At 38.1% G+C, this 21,298-nt stretch overlaps 1 protein-coding gene across 15 annotated transcripts; it reads right to left on the bottom strand.

Moving 5' to 3' along the window:
- Positions 1-1,183: 1,183 nt before the first annotated feature.
- LOC103712797 (protein TRANSPARENT TESTA GLABRA 1-like) lies at positions 1,184-17,972 on the bottom strand. 15 transcript variants are annotated; one of them, XR_005510648.1, is made up of 5 exons: positions 17,547-17,972; positions 14,839-14,950; positions 13,473-13,604; positions 13,245-13,379; positions 1,184-1,624 (listed from the first exon to the last, which is right to left on the bottom strand). XR_005510648.1 is itself a non-coding variant. In XM_008799422.4 (2 exons), exon 1 carries the CDS (start codon positions 11,324-11,326, stop codon positions 10,298-10,300), a length of 1,029 nt encoding a protein of 342 aa, XP_008797644.1. In that variant the 5' UTR covers positions 11,327-11,783; the 3' UTR covers positions 1,184-1,606; positions 10,280-10,297. The 15 variants fall into 15 exon arrangements, 2 of the variants coding, with proteins under 2 accessions (XP_008797644.1, XP_008797643.1); XR_005510640.1 differs by having other exon boundaries at positions 13,245-13,604; positions 17,547-17,970; XR_005510641.1 differs by having other exon boundaries at positions 13,245-13,594; positions 17,547-17,970.
- Positions 17,973-21,298: the final 3,326 nt, after the last annotated feature.

The raw sequence follows: 21,298 nt of genomic DNA, 5'->3' as shown, positions 1-21,298 counted from the left end.
TCACCTGTACAACTCTGTCATCATGCATAGCGAGCCTAGTAGAACTTGTCATTGCTTTCATGGGTCATTCTGATGCGTATGAAAAGAACAAGCATTTGACAATGCCTTAATCTGTTTTTTATTTTTCTTTCAAGTAAGACAGGAGGCAAGCCTCGGAATCTATTGAAAAGCCAACCAAAAACATCACCAGAAATTGAAAATAGAACAGTCCTAGCAGCGAACCAGTCTGCAGGTTGGTTGCCCTACTGAAAATGGGAGATTACAATGCCTTTGTCTTCCAAACTAAACTCAATGAACCGGCTTTTTATTGATAGAGAGATGGATAACAAGTACGCTTTGTTAAAATAAATGAAAATAAGCAGCTATTGTTATAGATTTCAGAAAAATGAAACATAGATCAATACAATTATGGAGAACAAGAAAGTGAATTTAGAGTTTCGAGTGACAGTGTATCCCAAATGGAGAACATTGGAACCGTTATCATGATCTCCACCATATTGAGTTCATTATAAATTACCAAAGCATTCGACATTAAGAAGAATTTGGTTCAATAAGAATTCCATGCATCCTCCTCCAGCTCTAACATTTCTTATATTTATTTTTCTGATGAAAATTCAGCAATGTTTTTTTGACAAAAAAATGTTGGTTTACAACACATGACCCTGCATATACATAATTAAACTGGAATTAGATTGATATACATGCCGAAAGATTTAAAGAGAGTAGACAGTTTCCCTGACCGTAAAGCATTTAACAAAACATGGATATCTTAAATATGGTCATTTTAGAAAGGCATACATCGTCATAAACATCGACCAACTTAAATGACAAGAAGACCGACATTACCAAAATATGTGGATTTAAAATATTGCATGAACAATAGCGACAGCGCATCATTAAAATTCTTGGAACATGCAAAATAATGCTGAAGTTGCAAACAAATCTTTGGATGTTTATTTCAGTTGATTTAGCACTAGATATGCATCATCCGACAATTCAAAATTTTCATTAGTAAAATCAAAATTTAATTGATACCATACGCACTGATTGTTAACAAGCATAATTTCGCAAGAAATCGAGGATAGATGGTAGCAACATTAAATGCAACAACAGCCAATAGTCATGCACTTGGCTACTAAAATATGCCTAGAAGGACTGCCATTCATCTTGAATCCTGATCTCATAACATTTGAATGTTGATCGCATTGTATTTCCTGAGTAATGTTCCATGAGTGAAATAAACAAGTGCCCCTTCTCATGATCAAGGAACATACAGTGAAATAGACATGTTTTGTTTTAGAAAATAACTTACACCCTTATGTTCGGCTTACCTTTAAAATAAGGTTACAACTACTATTCTAAGAACAAGCTTTCAGTCGAGGTGTTTGGCATGCAGTGTACAATGAGTGGTTTTGCCAATTCTGATCTAAAATCACATAGAAGAATTTATTATCAACATGAGCAAGCCACTTTCCCAATTGTAGCCTTCTTCCAACTGCCTTGCAACCACCACAAAGACTTCATGCCATTGGATTGGAAAATCTACAGATTGTCCCAACAGGATTCCAACTTGTCCCCCATAAACAAGCAAAAATGCGCAAACCATCTAGGCAATAACAAACACCTGAAAATGAAATTAGTTACCAAGACCATCTAGCAAAATTTTCCAATAGAATCTGAAATCATCATAATAAAAGGACTTTGAATAACGTTTTTCATCCATGAAATTAAAAATCATCAGTAGATTATGTATGTTAACAATAAGCTGAAAATAATGGCTCTTCAAAAATTCGAGACCTAAATCTCATCTGAGTTGACATAAAAAGGGGTCAAGAAGGAAATCACTGAGATTTCAGAAAATATAGCAAAGAGATCATAAATTCCATACAGATAGGGCATGATAAACAGATATCACTTATTTTGAAATTTAAGTGGATTTTAGCAAACATCAGTCCTACCATAGACAATGTTGTTACCCCTAACGCCCAGGCATTAGACCGTCTTGGCTATAAACAGGCCTCAAGATGCCTAAGCAACTTCATCTGGATCATTACACACAAAATGTCTACATGATGTATAACCACTTGTTCCCTTGCTCGCACACAAACATAATAGTATATATAGATATATGCACATGTATATGTTTACACAAACAAACACAAAAATGATATGCATAAACAAATAATACATCTGAAATGTAGTGTTGCACATGTATATGTATAAAGACAAGCATGCATTGTTGGTATATGGGTACATAAGAATATGCTGTCAGAAACCAAAAGGATACACATACAAGCATGCATTATTGGTATATGGGTACATAACAATATGCTGTTAGAAACCAAAAGGCAGACCTTCCATGGGTTCAGAGCGATAGAATTTGGAATGAAATAAGATCAGATAGAGAAATCAGCAAGGTAAAGCAACTGACTGCTATTTCTCTAACATTTGCAGTAATATGCCATTGAAATATATTTCTTTAAATAAGTATTTTACTTGAAATCAAATGGTTATTTTAGTCAAAATGTTGATGGACTGACGGGCTCAAGTTACTACATTTGATGTAGACATGCAGTATAAACCATCTATGCATTCCATATTCTTCTATTTCTTTTTTATAAATGACACATGGTTGTTGAAAAGATGAGAGATATATCAGACAGAATCTCAAGGAAAAATCAAAATCGTAAGAAAGTAATACAAAATAAATTCATCACTACAAACGAGACCATAAAAACATGATTTGGTATCAAAGTCTGTTGCTGGGTGAGTGCCTGGACATTTAGGCAACTGCTTGTGCTACATGCTAGGTTCATCACTTGGAGTTGCCTGGGCTATTTGAAAACTATGACTCTAGATGACAAGCAGTCAAGTGAAATAGCATATAAAACAATACACACAAACAAACAATTGTTCTGTTAATGTGCATCTGAAAAGTAAGTACGATAACTCCTTATGCATAAATGATTGGATGATCTAACAGATCTCTGGTACTTGCTTCAGCCTATCCATGACAAGGATGTGATGGAAGACCTGATATATAATGTATTCGTCTCCTTACGTCCAAAAGAACTCAGATATGCCACATAATTTGTTTTCCCCTTTTTCTTTAACTCTGAAAGACAACTAGAACCACATTGTATTTCTCTCCAGCAGGAGATGCCATCAGCCAGTCTTACGGCAAACATGCTGGGATGAAACAGGGACAGTAAGCTGGTCCTGCAACAAGCATTTCCATCTTCAATTTCTTAAATGTACCCTGCTTTGTCAAGGAACATAGTGCTGAGGAGACCCTCGTTGATTAAGACATCAAACCTCTTTCCTTTTTTTCACAATTTGAGACTCTCTTGCAAATCTGGGATGACTGCAATATATCCAATTTTAAAAGGTTGAACTTAAGCAAGATAAATCAAATTATGAGATGTCAGAAGAACTTTTGTAAGGAGGAGCAGTTGGCATATGTTGAAGCATGAATTAATGGAAGTATGAAAAGAAGCCTTCCTTATTTGTTGGTAAATAAGCCCACACCAGAAGAAACAGCAGCAAGCAAAACCACCATTTCTCCGTTTATTTTCAGAAGTTAGAGTTTTGATCAGTTTTGACCTATACTGGCAAAACTGATGTTCAGCCTCCTTCAAAGCCTGCTGCATAGGTTCTGATGCTACTTTTTGGTATTTGTACTCTCATTTTATTCATCCTCCAGTGGCTTTTCATTTTGCAGGATGGATAATGCAATTAGCTGCTGAAATCTCAATTGATTTAATTCATTGAGGGTTTTGAGCTTGATTTTAAGTAGTCCAACTTGTGGGTTCATCCAAGCAACACAGCAAGTAAATGTTTTCAATCAAACACAATTTTTTCATGAAATTTGTGAGATCTAGATGAAATAAGCAGCATCCTGCAAGGTTTGCATCAAATACAGAGTAACTGGGCCAATTTCATGCATCAAAAATACTTTGAAATAATTTTTTATATATCTAGAAATAAAACCTTAATGTGATCTTGTATTAGGGGACTACAATCTAACAAATACATTTTCCAAAATTAACTAGTAGTATTTCTAAAACTTTAGTGCTCCATAAAATTTTCAAGAATTGAAACTATTTTTTTTACAACTAAAAAATCAAAATTGTGGTATGCTCATATTATCATTCCCATGATACCAAGGACTACATGAAATTTTCAGGGTTTTACGACTTCCCAATTTTTAAACTTAATTTAAAAAATGAAAAAGCGAAACCACATATTCAATATAGTTTATCAATAACAACAAAAAGCCGAAATTTGGAGCATATGCCAATTAGAAACTTCTAAAAATACATGGTTTTATTTCTTATTCACTTAACAATAAGTTATTTGTTTTCGCTTTCAAACAGGGTGTTTAGCAAGCATGACTAATATGCCAATATTAAACAGACTGATGTCATGAATTAGGACCTAATAAAAAATATTTTTTATAGCAAATATGTACAACTATTGAATATAAAGTCATGGTTTATAATATGTATATTAACGTACAATAGTTTTTGCTCAAAAAAATTGAAAATTTTACAAATAATTATACAATTATGCGGACCAGATGTAAAAACATTGTACTTTATTGTTAACTTGATTATTGGTTTCTAGTTTGATTACTGTGTTGCCCATTATGTAGGTTTTCAGTCTTGTGATTTTTTTTCTATCATCTAAATATAGCTTTACCATGACTAGTTTAAATACATACAAATGAAATGTTGGGTGGCACCATCATAGGATGGTTGTGTACGATCGAGCAAGTGAAGTCTACACATTGTGCAAAGAAGACAGGTGATCTGATATGGCACAACATCATCAGCTTATAATGCAGTGAACAAGAACACATGTATTGATTCAACAAAAGATGAGAAAAAGAAAGTGCAACAAAAAAATGATTCCGAAGTTAAATGCCAAGGATGCAACTGATGATCAGGGCAACACTGATGACTATAGTTCATTCTGGCATCTAAATGAAAATTCGCAATGTACCAGATTCTATATACCATTTTAGCAGAAGTTCAACTATTCTGGCATTCATAAAGGGCAGATGCAATAGAAGCATCCCTCGTGTTAAAATAACACAGTGTCTTCTGCTTTTGAATATGGTGGTAAACTATCAAACTACCATCTCTTTTGATAATCTCAGTCACAAAGAACAATGATCAAGATGAATGGTGTAAGGCACGTTACAAGAAACAGCTAGTAATATCTAGCCTGAAACCATCACAAGTATCCACTAGAGTTGCTTTGGATATTTCTAATACGAAAATCATGACTGTCCCTTTTAGAAATTGAAATTTAAAATATCAAAAGGTAAAATTGTTTGGGATATGTTTGGTTCTAAAAACATGAATTTTTCATAAAAAACACAATGATGATAGAGAGTGAAAATATGAATTTAGAACATTCTATTCAAAGTACAAAATTTTCAGATTTCATGATTACAACATATCCTTGCATAACCAAACACCTGATATTACAAAATCATGACTTGTAATTTCAGAAAACACATAAAATCATGAATTTTCATGAACTAATTCTCCATAAAAATGCACCCAAGAAGTCCTTGGTCAATACGATATACTCTAAAATAACATGTATATTTTTTCTAGGCTTTATGATACTTATCCATCATTCATTTTCTTTTCTTTTCCCCTTCAATATTTATTAATTCCTCCAGAAAGGGTATATGCAACGAAAGGAAGAACATGGAACATAAAGACAGTCAAACCAAAGAACAATTGGTTGACTTGTAAATGGGGAAGGAAATTCAAAGGAGATACCCTATTTGTAAGGTCTATCAAACTAAGTTAACAAGGAAGGTGAAGTGGAAACCTATGTCAAACTTATATAAAATAATAATAAGTTATCAGAGGAATTTTAGTTCAGTCATCGCAGATGGAAAAACAAATCTTGTTTTCAACAATTTTGTCAAGATAATGTGCCTTAAGAAGATCTAGCTAGTTATGTTCATTATTTTGGTTAGAGAGGATAACAAAATTAGGATGCAAGGTCAATGTGAATTTGTGATTCTATTTTGGTAATTGTTTAATCAAATCTTAATATGAGATTGTTCTCATTGCTCCAAAAAGAGATCAACAGGGGTAACCTTGGATCAATGACAAGTACACAAATATGCAAAAGGATACACGTGAGTTTTATCACAAAGTTCAAATAAATAATTTGCAGCTGAATAAGCAGCAAGAAAATGGTTTCTCCCTCAAGATCAATCAGCTACCTATTAAAGGTTCTCTGAATCAAAATCTAGACTAGAACACGTGTTGGCTAGTTATCAGCTAATATACTCTTACTGAAAAACATTCAACATATACTACAGCCAAATTATATTAAAAAAATTATAAAATGATACGTATGAGAAATGATCAAGTAAAATGTATGAACTGAGACATGTTAGGGCTTAAGCAGTTAATGCATTACATTTTGAATAAAAACATAAAACTCCTCATAAAGTTTTTGTTTAAACAATATGGGACTACTTTCTTTCAACAATTGTGGTGCCATACAGTAGGATGGAAATCCTGCTAGAAAGAGGCATCCTAGAGTCAAAATTTTGGTTCAAGTTATTACCTACAAGATACATCTTGATTCACCTAACTTATGTATGTTTGACCATGGAATCTAGATAAGACTACAGTAATCATCGTCAGACATAACCTAATTATTTCTTTCACCAGTGATGTGCACAAAAACTTATTAAACTGATTCACTCCATACTTCATTTGCCCCTATATGTTGTATACTGAACTAGGAAGAAGTGGATATTAATCAGTTAAAAAATGAAAGTGTGTAAGCGGGTCAAGTACACCTAAATCTAACAAGCCAAAACATTTTATACATCTAGTTCTTTCTATGTCTAGAAAGAACTAAACATATGATAAAAACTAGATCAAAACAAAACCACTTATAAATTAGGTGCAGTGATGCAACACCAAATGAAGAATGACCTATGATACAAAAAGGCAATCATAATGAAAGAAAGGAGCAGCACAATGTTCTCATTGCTGGTCACAACCGCTTACAGGAGCACGAGGAGCAGGCAACAAAGTATTTTTGTTCACTGTTTTGGCCTATGAACAGTCCCAATTGGGCAGATAATCAAGCAGGAATTTTGTTGTGATTTCTATGATATAGAGTCTAGATTGCGCACAAACTGAAGGCCCAGTTGCAATACTTTCACCCATTAGCTGCTGTCTGGAAATTTCCATCAGACCAAGTCATCAGAGCATGTCTTAGTGAAGTTCTCAGGAAGCACTGGAGACCATGTCTTTGTTAGTCTTCCTAAGGAGGGTTAGAGCCAGCTGGTTTAGGTTGCCTTTGTGACCCTCATTATGGCACAAAGCAGATCGAATTAAGCCAGATCTGGACATTCTTTCAATCTTTGGCCTTCTCTCTTTCTTTAATTGTTGTTTAAGATTTTTTAATATCATCTTCTTCTGCTCTCTAACTTCTGCTGTTTTGGACTTTTCTTAGACCAAACTTACTTGGTCTTGGCTGATCACATGTACTTGGAGGCCTTAAGACACATGAAATCATTAAGATCACTTTGGATCTTAGAAAACCCAAATTGTGGATTCCCATCACCCAAATCTCAATAAATATATATGTAAGTGCAGAAAGATCCCAACCCCTTGGAAAACCTGTCAAGGAATTTTTCTATTGGATCCTTATCCTAGACCGTACTTTCAATTAACACTTCCTAGACCTACCCCTAAAAATCCTGGAAATGTTATCCATCATTTCCCTTTTCCCTCAAGTCAGAAATCTATCCAGACATGCCCTATTTTCCCTGCAGTACAGAAGCCATTAGATCAATTCAATAATGATACTTTTCATCCATTTCAGCCAAGTTGCAACCATCATTAGGATGCTAACACCACCTTAGGATCCTGTTCGTCTAGTCCATAAATTTCTGATCTAAATATACGCTATTATGAAAGTAATTGACCCACCACTCGATGGATGCGCTAGGATTTTGTACAAATACTGGATACTGGTCAGCACATAACTTCTCCATTTCATCCAAATATCCATTCATTTGCTGAAACCAAACTCAGTGCCACTCCATCCTTAACGCTTCACATCATACATCACTGCAACTTCACTAATAACTGCTACCCTCTCAAATAAATATATAATGCTTGTAGTTCATTTTTCACTTTAAGGGCAAGAGAAGAAAAGAGATACCTGTGCTTTCCAGATTAGATATGTATTTATCAAATTACATGAACAAAAAAACATATTCAGCTTGGGGAATCACATATTATCTAATTCCATTTATATAACCAAAACTCTGGATGGCTCCATTCATCAGGGTCTTGGGGGTCTCCAATCCTCTTCCACCCCCATAACACTATAACTACTCCCCTCTTGAAGTTGATATGTCCCATTTCTAATCTCTTACCTTAAGGGAGAGTTAAATTAGGAGTACATCTATTGACCAAAATAAGGAAAAAATTAATTGGATTAGGGGAACACAACAATCGGCACTCTCCCTCAGGTCAGTAACATGAGCTAAGGACATCGTCAAATCAAACTCATAGAATGTGCCTGGATCCAGAAATACATACTAATTCTAGTTGCCCAAGATGTGGCACATAGCCTCCTCAAGCGCATGACAGACCAAGCTGATTATCAAAATCCAAAGACCTTATCTATTCAGCAACTTCATGCAGAAACATTTATTGCTTTTTGGTCCCAAGTCCAAGATTAAGTCTACATATCTTCAATACAGCATTTAACAACAATAAAAGGAAAGGTAAGCACATCTTCACTGATAATGGATATCAAAAACACTTTTTTGTCACAAAGTTATACCTATGGTGTTCTATTACCCCTAATATCATCATTCATAAGTTGATAAAGGCATACAGTCCACTGGAAGCAAGCAGCTTTATCTTCTACGTATGTAAGTAAGTCATCCACTCATTATCATGTTAATATTAAAAAGAAAAATTTTGAGGATCATCTTTCTTTATTAATGCAACCAAGATAATCATGTATTCATGACAAAGAGTAGGATATTTGTTTAAAAGAAAGTCTAAAGGTTCAGTGTATCCTTGCAGAGTTTTAAGTTAGTAGGGGTTTATTTAAGTCTTCTGGGTGTAGATGGGGCATTTCATTGTTCCCTCATTTTTGGTACTTAAAATTTGGTATTTTGATAGGAAAAACAGTGGCTACTGTAAATCACGTTTGTGTCGCGAAAGATTTAAGTCATCAGGAGTAAGTTTGAGAATGATAATATGGTTTTTCTATTTTAAGTTTCAGAGAATTACCACATGCTATTTTCGGAAAGCATTTGAGGTTCTTTTTTCGGCTAGGGAAGTACATGGAAGAGTTTTTGTCTTCTTCCAATTCCTATTTTGAAAAAATTAGTGCTGCTATGATCATAGAAGAGAATGAAATCTGTTGTAAATCAAGCTCAGATTTGCAAGAAACTTTATAAATTTCTTCTCACATCCTCATTTCTTTTTCTTTTGGATCTTTGACAGCTGAGGGTTGATCTCTTGCCTCCTAGTAATGATTTTGTTCATTACTGTTGAATTTTGTTCAGCAAAACATCCAGAAAATTGTATCTAACATTTTTCCTTTGGGATCTATATCATCTATAGAACATCTGAACTTGAACATTACCACACTATTATGCCTCAAGTTTCTTCAAGAATTCTTAAGAATGAGGCTACAAATGTAGAAGATACACATCTCATAGAAATGAGCACATATGGTGCATGCCTTGCTCCTCTCGCTTTGCTAGTTATATTTAGCAATCAACACAAGCACTGATTTTCCAACATTATCCCGCGTGATGGGATAGGTTGCATCTATATTTTGCATGCTGGTGTGATCTGTAGACTGAAATACCAAATGCATTTACAGTCGAGAATTAAAGTATTGCATGCTAGTGGTGTGCTGCCAAGCACTGGAACTGTACATTCCAACTTCTTTTGTTACAGAGTGACTACTTAGAATACACCCAATATATATTTGATTAGGTATAGATTTTTGACAATTTTGAAACAGGATGCTGCAGATAATTCAAATGAAAATACTTCTAATCGGAGACAGGTTTCAGCTTGTTCAAAAGTTCTCTCATAAAAACCTTAATATAATAAGTTCACTCATGTGCTCTGAAGATGACATTGAGTTCCCCTGCGACTACACTTGCTAATCATCTCCAAACTACCAAAATCCATCATATATTCTATTAATAATAAAAGGTAACAAAGGGCGAATAGATCTTTCGCACCTCGGTAATAAAAAGTCCTCAGACCCTCAGCAGCTGCACCTTGTTGGCGAGCGCTATCCCGATCCAGTCCGGGTGCGTCGCCGACCACTGCAGCTGGTTGATTTCCGCCCCCGCGGTGTAACACAGCGCGGGATCAATCCCGTCCGGCGACACCGTGGCCCCGGCGGCCGGCACCTCCCATAGGAGCGCCTGCCCGTCATCCCCGGCGGAGCAGATATGCCGGGCAGCCTGCGGCGCCCAGGCGACTGCATTGACGCTGGCGTGGTGGCGCTGCAGCTCGGCGACGGGCACAGTCGGGGTTCGGATGTCGATGATGACGACGCGGTTGCTGTCCATAAGGATGGTGGCCATGTAGCGGAGATCGGTCTTGTTCCAGGCGAGGCGGAGGAGCGGGGTGTCCGGGCGGGGGCTCTCGTAGACGATGGTGGAGTGCTCCTTGTCGCGGAGGTCGAAGATGCGGACGGAGCCGTCGGCGGAAACGGAGGCGAAGACGCCGGCGTCGCCCCAGGCGATGTCGTAGACCTCCTTGTCGTGGGCGATGAGCTGGGTCTCGATGGCGCCGCGCTCGATGTCCCAGACGGTGCAGGTGGTGTCGATGGAGGAGGTGCCGATGCGGCGGGGCTCCGCGTCGTTCCAGTCGAAGGAGGTGATCGGGGCGCAGAACTCGCTCGACTTGCTGTTGCCGAGGATGCTGCGGAGCTCGACCGACGACGAGTCGAGCCGCCAGAGGCGGAGGAATTCGGAGGAGGAGGCGAGGAGGGAGAAGGGGGAGTTGGGAAGGGACCAGGGGTGGAACATGAGCTTGGTGGGTGGGTAGGGGTGGTCGAAGGAGGAGGAGGGTTCGGGGCGCAAGGAGCGGGCCTCCTCGTCGAGGGTGACGACGTCGACGCGGTTGGCGTAGCCCTCGATGAAGGAGCCGAGGGCGAGGCGCGGGGGAGAAGGCGCCGGGAGGGAGGAGAAGGCCATGGCGTATACCGGGTGGGGGGAATCGAAGGTGTACGTGTTCTTCGTCGCCGTCGCAGGGGATTCTTGGGTCGAGCTCTCCATTCCAATCCGAATTGATTCGATTCGCTCTTTCTCAAACGAAGGCACAGGTCTTCTTGAGTCGAGCGTGTTTTCAGTTACCAGGGGTTTGTTGATGGCTTAATAAGATTTTTACCTAATAAAAAGGAGGGAGATAATAGGAGGTGAGGCAGTGGTGGAGACCGGAGCCAGTTGGTGGGGTGGGCGACTGCCGACTGGTCTAACGAGCGGCCAGCGTTGGTGGGGAGCTAAGAGAGGGAGCCCGTTCAACTCCCACGTGCGCAAGGACTCAAATGGAGAAATTATTAGTTGGGTAGATCGGATAATTAGAAACACCACTTGTCCAATTAAAAAAAGGGGGGGGCTTTTCTACCTCCGGACGCTGCCAATTTCTCCGTTTCCGCTCCCCTCCATCTGATCCGGAGCGGATCTACCGGCATTTTTCACCTCCCCTCTCCCCCTCTCGTTGTCTCCCAAATAGCGCCCTCCTTCGTAGCCACCTTTGCCACCGCCCCAACCGCCTCCTCTCCCTCCCTCCTTGCCCCGCTCCCCTGTGCTCAAGCAGCTCCCTCCTCTCTTTCCTTCACTTCGCATCCGCCGCTGCTGCCTCCTCCTCCGCCAAAGATATCTGGTCTTCTTCACCGCGCTCCAAACCCAGATCCTTGAGGCCGTCACCAAGCTCCAAGAGACCTGGACGCGTGCTTCATGCTCACCGCGAGATCCATACTAAGAGAGGACCGTGGGTCGGCCACTAAGGAGACCTAGACGGCGGATGCGTTGGCGGAGGCACCACTCACCACCGAGAGAAGAGTGGCCGGCCGCCCAGAGAAGTGGTGGCAGTAGTGGTTGGGTGGTGGTGGGCGGCGCGGAAGTGGTGGTGGAGGAGGAGGAGGGAGAAGAGGGTTTAGGGTTAGGGTTAGAGTTGGGCCTGAGGTTTGGGTTAAGCTAGTGGGAATGGCCGAATGGGCATACTGAGGTGGCGAAAATGGATAACATGGTGGTCGATTATTGATCCGAGCTACTGAGTTGGTACATCCGGTCTCACTAATAATCTCCCTGAAAAAAAAAAAAAAAAAAAAAATCAACTAAGCTAACCGGCGACCCCAGTGGCATTCGTAGGGGTGCAAATAGATCGAATTGACCCCTAATCCGATTTGATTAAATCCACCCAACTCATTTTGAAGGCCCATGGGCCAAATTAGATTCTAAAATTAGATCCATTCTACTTTTAGAACAGAATCTCATCTCAGTTTTCTAAATTCTAGCCTGAACAAACCCAACTAGAACACAAATTTTTTGGATTAAAATCGAGTTATATATAGGCCCAGCCCAAATGACCCGTTGGGTCAAAAATTATAACCGTGAATCCAATCCAACCCGATTTTCTATTGAATGAAATATGAATCTAAAATTAGAACCTGAACAAAAAAATCGAATTAAGCCATCTGATTTGATCGGACCCATTTGCACCCCTAAGTGGGGTTACAATGCAATGCATTGCACATTGCTGGTCCTCATATTAAAATAGCATTAAATGTTGATTTATTTTTTTGGATTTGTCACACAATCCGTTCTTACATTCATCAGTGTGAGATCAGAATATTGGGACTGCATTGGACAATTAGATGATCTGAATCCCATGGATAGAGGCAACTTTAAAGACTTTGGCATAGAGTATTAACGTAGTAATGTCAATACTGCGAATATTAAGAATCATGATAGAATAAATGAGAGTTTTATAAAATAGAAAATAATATTGATGGGAGCATTTTAATTATTTAGCTAATAGCTTCTTTCTTACAAAATTGTACAAGCAAAACAACATAAAAAATTTATCCCACCAAACTTAAGCCAAGTTAAGCCATCTTCATAAAGCAATAAAGCATGCTAGTTGGGTGGCTGGGAGCAATATGAAAGTCATATATCATCAGATATCAGATACCTCGAGTATAAAACACGCTCCTATATCAAGCGGAGTATATTGCCAAGGCATCGTACCATATATAACATAGACTCTCTTGCATCAGGAGCCGTCCAATAATACATGGACGGTCGAACTGGACCATCAAGTTAAGCCCTGAAAAGTTCCAAGCATTTTCAAGATTTAATTACAAGATTTAGCGATCGGAAAACTACCCATGGAGAGAAAAACATCTTGATAAATATATACTGCAACACTGTAAATCATGCAAGTCCACCATGGCGCCGCCACTCTTCCTTGCATGATGTAGATTATTTTGGCAGGAAAAGTTTGACGGCAAGAGCTGAGTACTTCGATATAAGGTTGTCTTCCTACATTAAACTGAAATAAGAAAGATGAACAAGCCTAAAGGGCTGGAAAGATAGAGACATCAAAACTTTATAACGATGGAAGAAAAGAATGAGTTGAGTAGTTTGATAGAAGTGGTCTGATTTATTATCTTATAGGTATGAATTGAGTGCATAAAATATAAAAACTTGCAGCACAAGAACATAAAGTAAAACCAAATTAATGGAAAATGGCTTTATCTAACAATGAAGGTTTTTCGAAAAAAAAAAAAGAAGGGAGAAGATATCTGAAATGAAGATAATATCTATGTAAATTGCACTACTCTGTAGATACTTGGTAAGATCAGGTTTAGTGTTGGACCAGTAGTACAATAGCAGCTGCTGAAATAGGTTGACGCTGGCTTGCGAATATATCTTAAATCCTCAGAGAGTATACTAATTTAAGGTCCACATCCAAGTGATTGTTCTTGATAGCTCATTATTCCTTAATCAAAATCCTCTTTACTATGATGGATTCATTCACTAGTTTGCAAGTAGGATTTACGAAGAAAAAGCCTGCAGGCTTCTCTTTGGATCCTAGATTTTGCTTCCCCAATTTTGTTCTGATCATTGATCATTTCATGTTTAGAGAGCACAAGTTCCAGTAAAAAAATATACAACCACCAATTAAATCTACATGAAACAGTTGCATCCTTCATTGACTAAATTGTGTTAAACTTTGAAAGATGTTGTGGGAAAATGATATATATCTGTCAATAGGCAACTTTGTCAACAAAAATTTGCCTGACCACAAAGAAAGCCCACTGAAGCTTGATTACTCCTCAGCAGTTCTTTTTCTAGACTTGCCAGGGTTAGTGAGATTTAATGACCAATCACACACGCTCTATGTTTCAGCAACTTTCTCCTGAATATTCTACTCAAAATCCTTCTCCTTATGCCTCCTCAAACTTTTGCAAATTTTTTACAGAAACTTCATACAAAATGATAATGTGGTCAACGGAGAAGCAGAATTCTGGTAAGCAATTCTTGTAAGAGGTGCCTTTTTCAAATTTGCATCATCAATCTTACAGCTAAATGTGAACAGCCAAAGGAAACTCAAAATTTTTCATCCAAATAACATCTGATGCTCGATGTAGCAAGATTGTCAGGCAGTAAAGCCACATTAAGGTTTTAAGCTTGGCCACGGTGATAAAGTTTTCAAGCATTAATCAGATCAAAATTGGGGAAGCAAAACAAAATACAAAATTGATATAAGAAAAGAAGCAAACCTCTTGATTTGTGATCCATCATCTGCACCATGTCTTGGTAACCAATGAATTAATGAACCTTGTGTGAGAAGGAATTAATGAGCCAGAAATGTGGAGTATTTTTACATCCAAACTGTGTGAACAATTTTACAATTATTTTATGATATACAATATTTAAAAAAAAAATCTAATACAGTTGTATAAAAAGAACCAGCACCAACAACTAATTCATTGCTCATCTAATTATGAAATAGTCCCAGAGAACTAACAAATACGGAAAGTGAGAAAAAGTCCAAAATTTTATTTCAAAATGAACTAACCATCAGACTGCAGGTAGATGGGATAAGTTTCGAGCTGATTATCAATAGTCACCAGCAATGCTAGTGAAAACTCTTGGAGATTAAACTAAGAAAGCCTGAGGAACTTATTCTTATCATAGAGGAGAATGAATTACCAGGATTTAAACATGCCATGCAAAGTAATAACTCAGTATTGACTTCTATAAAACAGATGTATTAACTCCTGCAGCCATGACAGAATAAAATAGCTTCAGTTGATAATGACGCAGAACCATTCTTCATGATCAACCTTGAGGTACAAATGTATCATCCATGTTTGGGACATCAATCTCATGTTTTTCACAAAACATTGAGACCTATGCAACAAGTGAAACTCACGCATTATCCCTCATCTCCTGTTAATGCTGTTTTGACACCTTAACAAGATTCATGGCAATTACAATTCATTTGAAATCCCCAACATAGTTTTCATCGAGGGCAAGATGAATGCAAAATCAAAAATGGTCAATGAATCCAATAGAGTACTCTCTTCAGCGCTTTGTTCAAAGTTCAAGCCATCCTCCATGGCTGTTTTAATAACATTGACCATGGAAAGAAACATGAGCATTAGTTTTATTAGTGAACAATAGTGAGAACCTCAACGTTTGTCACCAGTCCATTTCAGACTAGTTTACTTGAAACCTCGCCACTACTAAGAACTATAAATTCAGCTGCTTGGTGTTCACAAAGCTCTCTCTATCTCTCTCCTCCTCTTCTTCTTCTTCTCTTCTTTCTTTCTTCTTCTTTCATAGCAAAACAGAGGAAGAAGGAGGCCAGCTGGTGGCTCTAAACATAGTCGTCCGGCAAGGTGCCAACCAGAGATGGTGGCGGAAAGTAGAGAACGGTCGTGTTCGGCCAAAACAGAAAAGGGGAGAGAAGAGGGTAGCACCCCTAGCGACCTTGGTGGCAGCCTTCTCAGCCCAAGGAAGCATCGACAGGGATGCGGAACTCACCGGCGAGGGGTGGAGGTGAAGGAGTTCGGCCAGCGGTGGCGATTTCCGGCGAAAGAAGAGCGTCAATGGTCGGCCCGTGAAAACATGGGAATGAGGTGGTTTCGGACAGCGGTGCTCAGCCGAGGTGGCACGTCGGCCACCGGAGAAAAAGAAAGAGGGAGGAGAGAGCTTGGTGGTGGATCGAGTGGAGGAGACTCGGAATATTTATCAAAGGTTTTAGGAGGAAAAGATAAGCTTGGCTTACCAACGGATCCGGCCAGCCATTCGCCAGTTGCAACAGCCCCCAACGGTCATCAGCTGTTGGTACCAGTCCCTCGTGGAGTTCACGCCGGCCGTGCCTTCCTAACGGCGGCCATTCGGGCGGGGATCGCAATCCCCTGCTCCAATATTTTTGCCCTCCAATGGCAGCTTGGGCTAGGCCAAACTTGGGTCAAGCCAATCGAGCGAACCAAGCCTCAACCAGGCCATCACAAAACATATTAAGAAAAAATCAAGAAATACTTTACTAACACAAATCTCAAAGACTCAAACAAAAAAGTTACATAGTTGACATGTAACTCTTCAAGAAGCTAGCTTCGCAGATTGTCAAAACTATCAAAATAGCTAGAACTTAACCAAAATTAGGTAGAACATGTAAGAGAAGGTTCATGAACCATAGGCATAGAAGCTTTATGAAATGTGCCATCTATGATAAAAAAAAAAAAATTAATGGCCTTTTTTCTATAAAATTTAACCATCTCTCCTCATGTAAGGACCCATGTAGGTGTGTGTTTAATCCCACATTGATTATTCGCTAGAAAAATTTTGGGTACATATACAGAGCTAAGAAACAAAAAAAAAAAAAAAAACCTTACAAGTAGTCTTTTTGAGTAAGATCCTGAGTTGTAACAAATAGTGTCAAAGAAAACCTGGCCAATAGCCCATGTAGACTAGGAGATACTGCGGCATGGGCTCATTAAGACTAACCACGAATTGATCATGATGCAAGTGATTAGATTTGAATAAATTTAGACTTTTAGCCTGATGAGGACGTTGGAGCTTAAACGGAGGGAGTATGTGAGGACCCGGGCATGTAAGTGTATGTTTAGTCTCAAATCGGTTTTTCATCGGAGAGATTTTAGATACGTATACAAAACTAAGCAACCTAAAATATATCTTCCAGCTAGCCATTTTATCCTGGGTTGTGACATAGGGGACGTAGGGCAAACTTTGCGGTAATTACTCAACCAGCTTCCCAAACTGGTTTCCCTATTCGTTTTCCTAGAGTTTTCCCTATATATACTATACCAATCCTCCTTCCTCATCACGAAAGAGAAAAAGAACTAACCAGTAACAGCCATGACAAACCAAAACATATCAAGAAGGGAAAACAAGAAAAAGAAAAGATCTCATAGTACGGAGGAAAGAAAAGGGAAGAGAGAAAAGGATGAGTACTGACGTGAAGAGAAGAGAGCTGAGCTGACGAAGGACGGCCTTGCGGACCTTGCCGGCCTGGATCCGCCTCGGAGACCGTTAATCCCTCCATCGACTCCTGGGGGAAAAAGCCCACCGGCTGCCGGGATTCTGGTTTGCCATGGAAAACCCTAGATAAACCGTTCGGATTTTGACGGACTCTTCTGGTTTGAATCCCAACGGACCGCACGGCTTCCGACCATTTAGGAGCCCTAATTGGTTCTAGTTTATTTTACAGATGAGACCTCTACTATCACATATTTCCAAGCAAAGATCTTTCCTTCTCATATATATAAGTTAAAAACTGCATTTATGTTACTATTTGTGTTTCCCAATGAAACCCATAGTGGACTTCATTTCTTATTTATGCTGTTTTCTTGAAAATTTTGTCATATTTTTATAAATTGCTGTCTTTACATGACTAAGCTACCGTTCAATGTTCATTCTATAATCTATTGATATTTTTAGTTGTTTCAATATCATGTGAAAAGGGGAAAGGAAGGAAGATGATAGTCTCGAGGGAGGACAGGGGAGAATTATATGTGATTGGATTAAGATTCCATTTATCATATTAAGTCCCACAATTTCCCATAATTTTCCATGCTTGGGGGGTGGAGCGGAATCTGTCATAATGTGAAAGTGAACTTAGTCGCAAATAAAGGATGATAGGTAGGTGTTAGTTGCAAAAAAAGGAAAACAATAAAAAAAAAAGAAGTTTATTGGGAACAAGTATGAACGTGTTTAATTGGGCCTCGATGGTTCTACTGGATATCCACTACCTTTTAATTTATTGGGCCGGTAAGGATTGGAGGGGTTTCTAAGGTGTTAATACAAGACTTATTTTCATGCCCCGACCGAGATCGTGAGCCAGAGTTGTAATAATCGCTGCATACTCATAAAAAATTCTCCTTATGAGCATGCAAGATATCTCAACATGATATCATAAACAAGTAGCGAAATAAATTTAAATAATTAACATTTAATTCTAATTTAAATAACAAAATTAAAAGTCCTGTAGACTAATAATATTCTAAAATCTTACATCAATTCTAAAATAAAATCTAGTCTAAATAAAGATATGAAAATCTTATCTATAGTTGCTCTCCTATGATAAATCTCCACATTTGTAACAACTGAGGACCATACCCAAAAAGCTAGTCGGAAAGTATTTTTTGGGTTTCTTAATCATATATAAGTACTCAAGATCTTCTTGGCTAATAACTAATATGGGATTAAACACACACCTGCACGGGTCCTCACATACTTCTACGTTTAAGTTTTGACGTCCTCATCAGGCTAAGGGTTCAAATCTATTCAAATCTAATCACAAACACCACGATCGGCCCGTGGTCAGTTTTTATAAACTCGTATTATAGTGGCCCCTAGTCCACATAAGCTATGAGCCGGGTTTGTTCTAATAGCTAATTCTTCAGATCTATAAAAATAGTAAGAAATCGTATAATGAAATAAACAACCCAGTAAGTAATAAATAACCTAACTAAACAATTCATATAATAACATAGAATACAATAGTAAAATACAAATTATCACGAATTAGTATAAAAATATAACTAGTTCTGTTTCAAAACATAAATCCATTGGGATCCATATCTTTCAAATATTCATATACATAATCATAAATACGATTCAAAACAAATCATATTCAACTCAACAGCTTTTAACTAGAACCACATATACTCTGTAGCTAGGCCAGAAACAAAACCGCACTTATACCCTATAGAGTGGGCTAGAATATCGCACTTATACCCCTACAGAGTAGACCAGAATACTATATTTATATCATGCGGCAGGGCTAAAAGCAAAATCAATGAGCTCAATAATAATAGAAGTGTCAATGCATAACCCCCAATTGGTAGGGTTTAGAACATAGTAAGATCAGGAGTTCAAACTTGATACATGTCAAAATTCAAAATACATATATATATATCATAATCTAATCAAAATATATATATATATACGATATAAGATCAGTAAACAATATAACAATAATTTGGATTAAATATATGATCAGTTCAAAATATTATTCCAAATTACATATCTATTTTTTATTCCAAGCACTATCTCATAAAATTCATAAATCACATGTAGACCGATTAAAAATTTATTTGATATAAAAATAATATTATACGAATAAAAAATCTAGCAAGGCATATCATTACTTACTTTGTGAGCGAAATCAAACTATAGGTTCAAATAATTTCGACAATTCCTCTTCGAACCTAAGACTTCTAAGAGCGCTCAACTGAAATCTCAGATAAGCAGTGTGAGCTAAGACCTTTGAAAGTCAAGAGAAGAAGGAGAAGGAACCAACGATGGTTCAACGGTGGTAATTGGAAAAACTTATCAGTGGTGAGGTGAAAGGGGGTATGGGGGTCTTTAAATAGTCGTTGGAGGCTATATTTCCTAGCTCTTGTAAAAAATCGAGATGGAGGAGCAGTCCATCTCCTATTCCAAGTAGAATAGGGCTCTATCTTTTTTTTCCTTCTCTTACTCCAAGTTGAATAGGGCTCTATTCTTTCTTTTTTCATATTCTACTCCAACTCTTACATCCGGGCCAATCAAGTAAACCAAGCCTAATTCGTTACTAGCTGGGTTGGGTATTACACTTATAGCCATGCATGTTGTGGTGCTGTTGTTAGGAAGTACACTTACAGCCATGTTGAGATGGGAGTCTTACTGCTTTCTTTTTATTTGTGTTGGTTTCCCATACATCTTATAGGCCACTGCTTTGCTATATAAAATGAAATGTGGTAGTTATCTTCTCCAAGGTGTTAGAAGGAGCTATTGTACATCTCCCAACTAGTTATGATATATCGGTTTGATGCCTTACAAATGCTTATAATGTGCCTTTAATTAGAGAAGGACCTATGTCAATTTAAGGAAGTCATTCCTAATGGAGGAGGTTTGAAAGGTTTCACACTCCAACAGACAAGAAGGAAGCCTAGTTAAAAAAGGTTCGAATGCATGAATCATTCCTGACCACTTCCAAAATTTTAAGAACCCGAGGGCCTCATTAAACGGCGACGTTGTAACCTGACGTCCTTCTTCATAAAAATTTGATCTTAGATCATTACTTTAAATGCCTCTTTGAAGCATAGTGTGCTCAATCATTTATGTACTACCCAATTGTGTCATTCAAGCTCTCAATTGTTAGTTCTCCTGAAATTAAAGGAAAGAGAAAGTCCCGTGCCCAATTTAAACTTATCCTGGACTGCTCTCTTTTCTCAAAGTAAAATATATAGATTAATATTTAAAAAAAAATCTTACCTTGCCATTTTAAAATCACAAATTGCATGAATAACTACACTAGAGTTCCACGAAATTCTCCATGAATTGAAAAAGAATAATAAAGAAAGAGAATTGTATTTCTCTCTAGGTTTACAATTTACAGGAGCAGTCTTTATACAAACTAGGAGGCTGACGAAATTTAGTAAATCTAACTAAGTTTGGCATAATGTTCTACAATGATTCTAACACCATGAACAGCTTATGGCTCAACTCACTCAACGACTGCATCAAACAGACGCCATACAGTTGTGGACGGCCATCTATTTTGTTTGCATACCATATCATAAATGACAAATATTATTGGATGGTTGTCCATCTTCATAATGGTCAGAAACGTATAGTATTCTGCGGTGTAGCAGGCGCGCACAGCTTACTGCTAGAGCACTGCTCCAAGTGGGCACGTTTGGGTGTCACAGTTGGAAACCTTTC

The sequence above is a fragment of the Phoenix dactylifera genome, chromosome 2, assembly GCF_009389715.1.
Source record: "Phoenix dactylifera cultivar Barhee BC4 chromosome 2, palm_55x_up_171113_PBpolish2nd_filt_p, whole genome shotgun sequence".
NCBI classification, from domain to species: Eukaryota; Viridiplantae; Streptophyta; class Magnoliopsida; order Arecales; family Arecaceae; genus Phoenix; species Phoenix dactylifera.
Note: the sequence above shows the minus strand (reverse complement) of the source record. Positions and strands in the feature narration are given on the sequence as shown.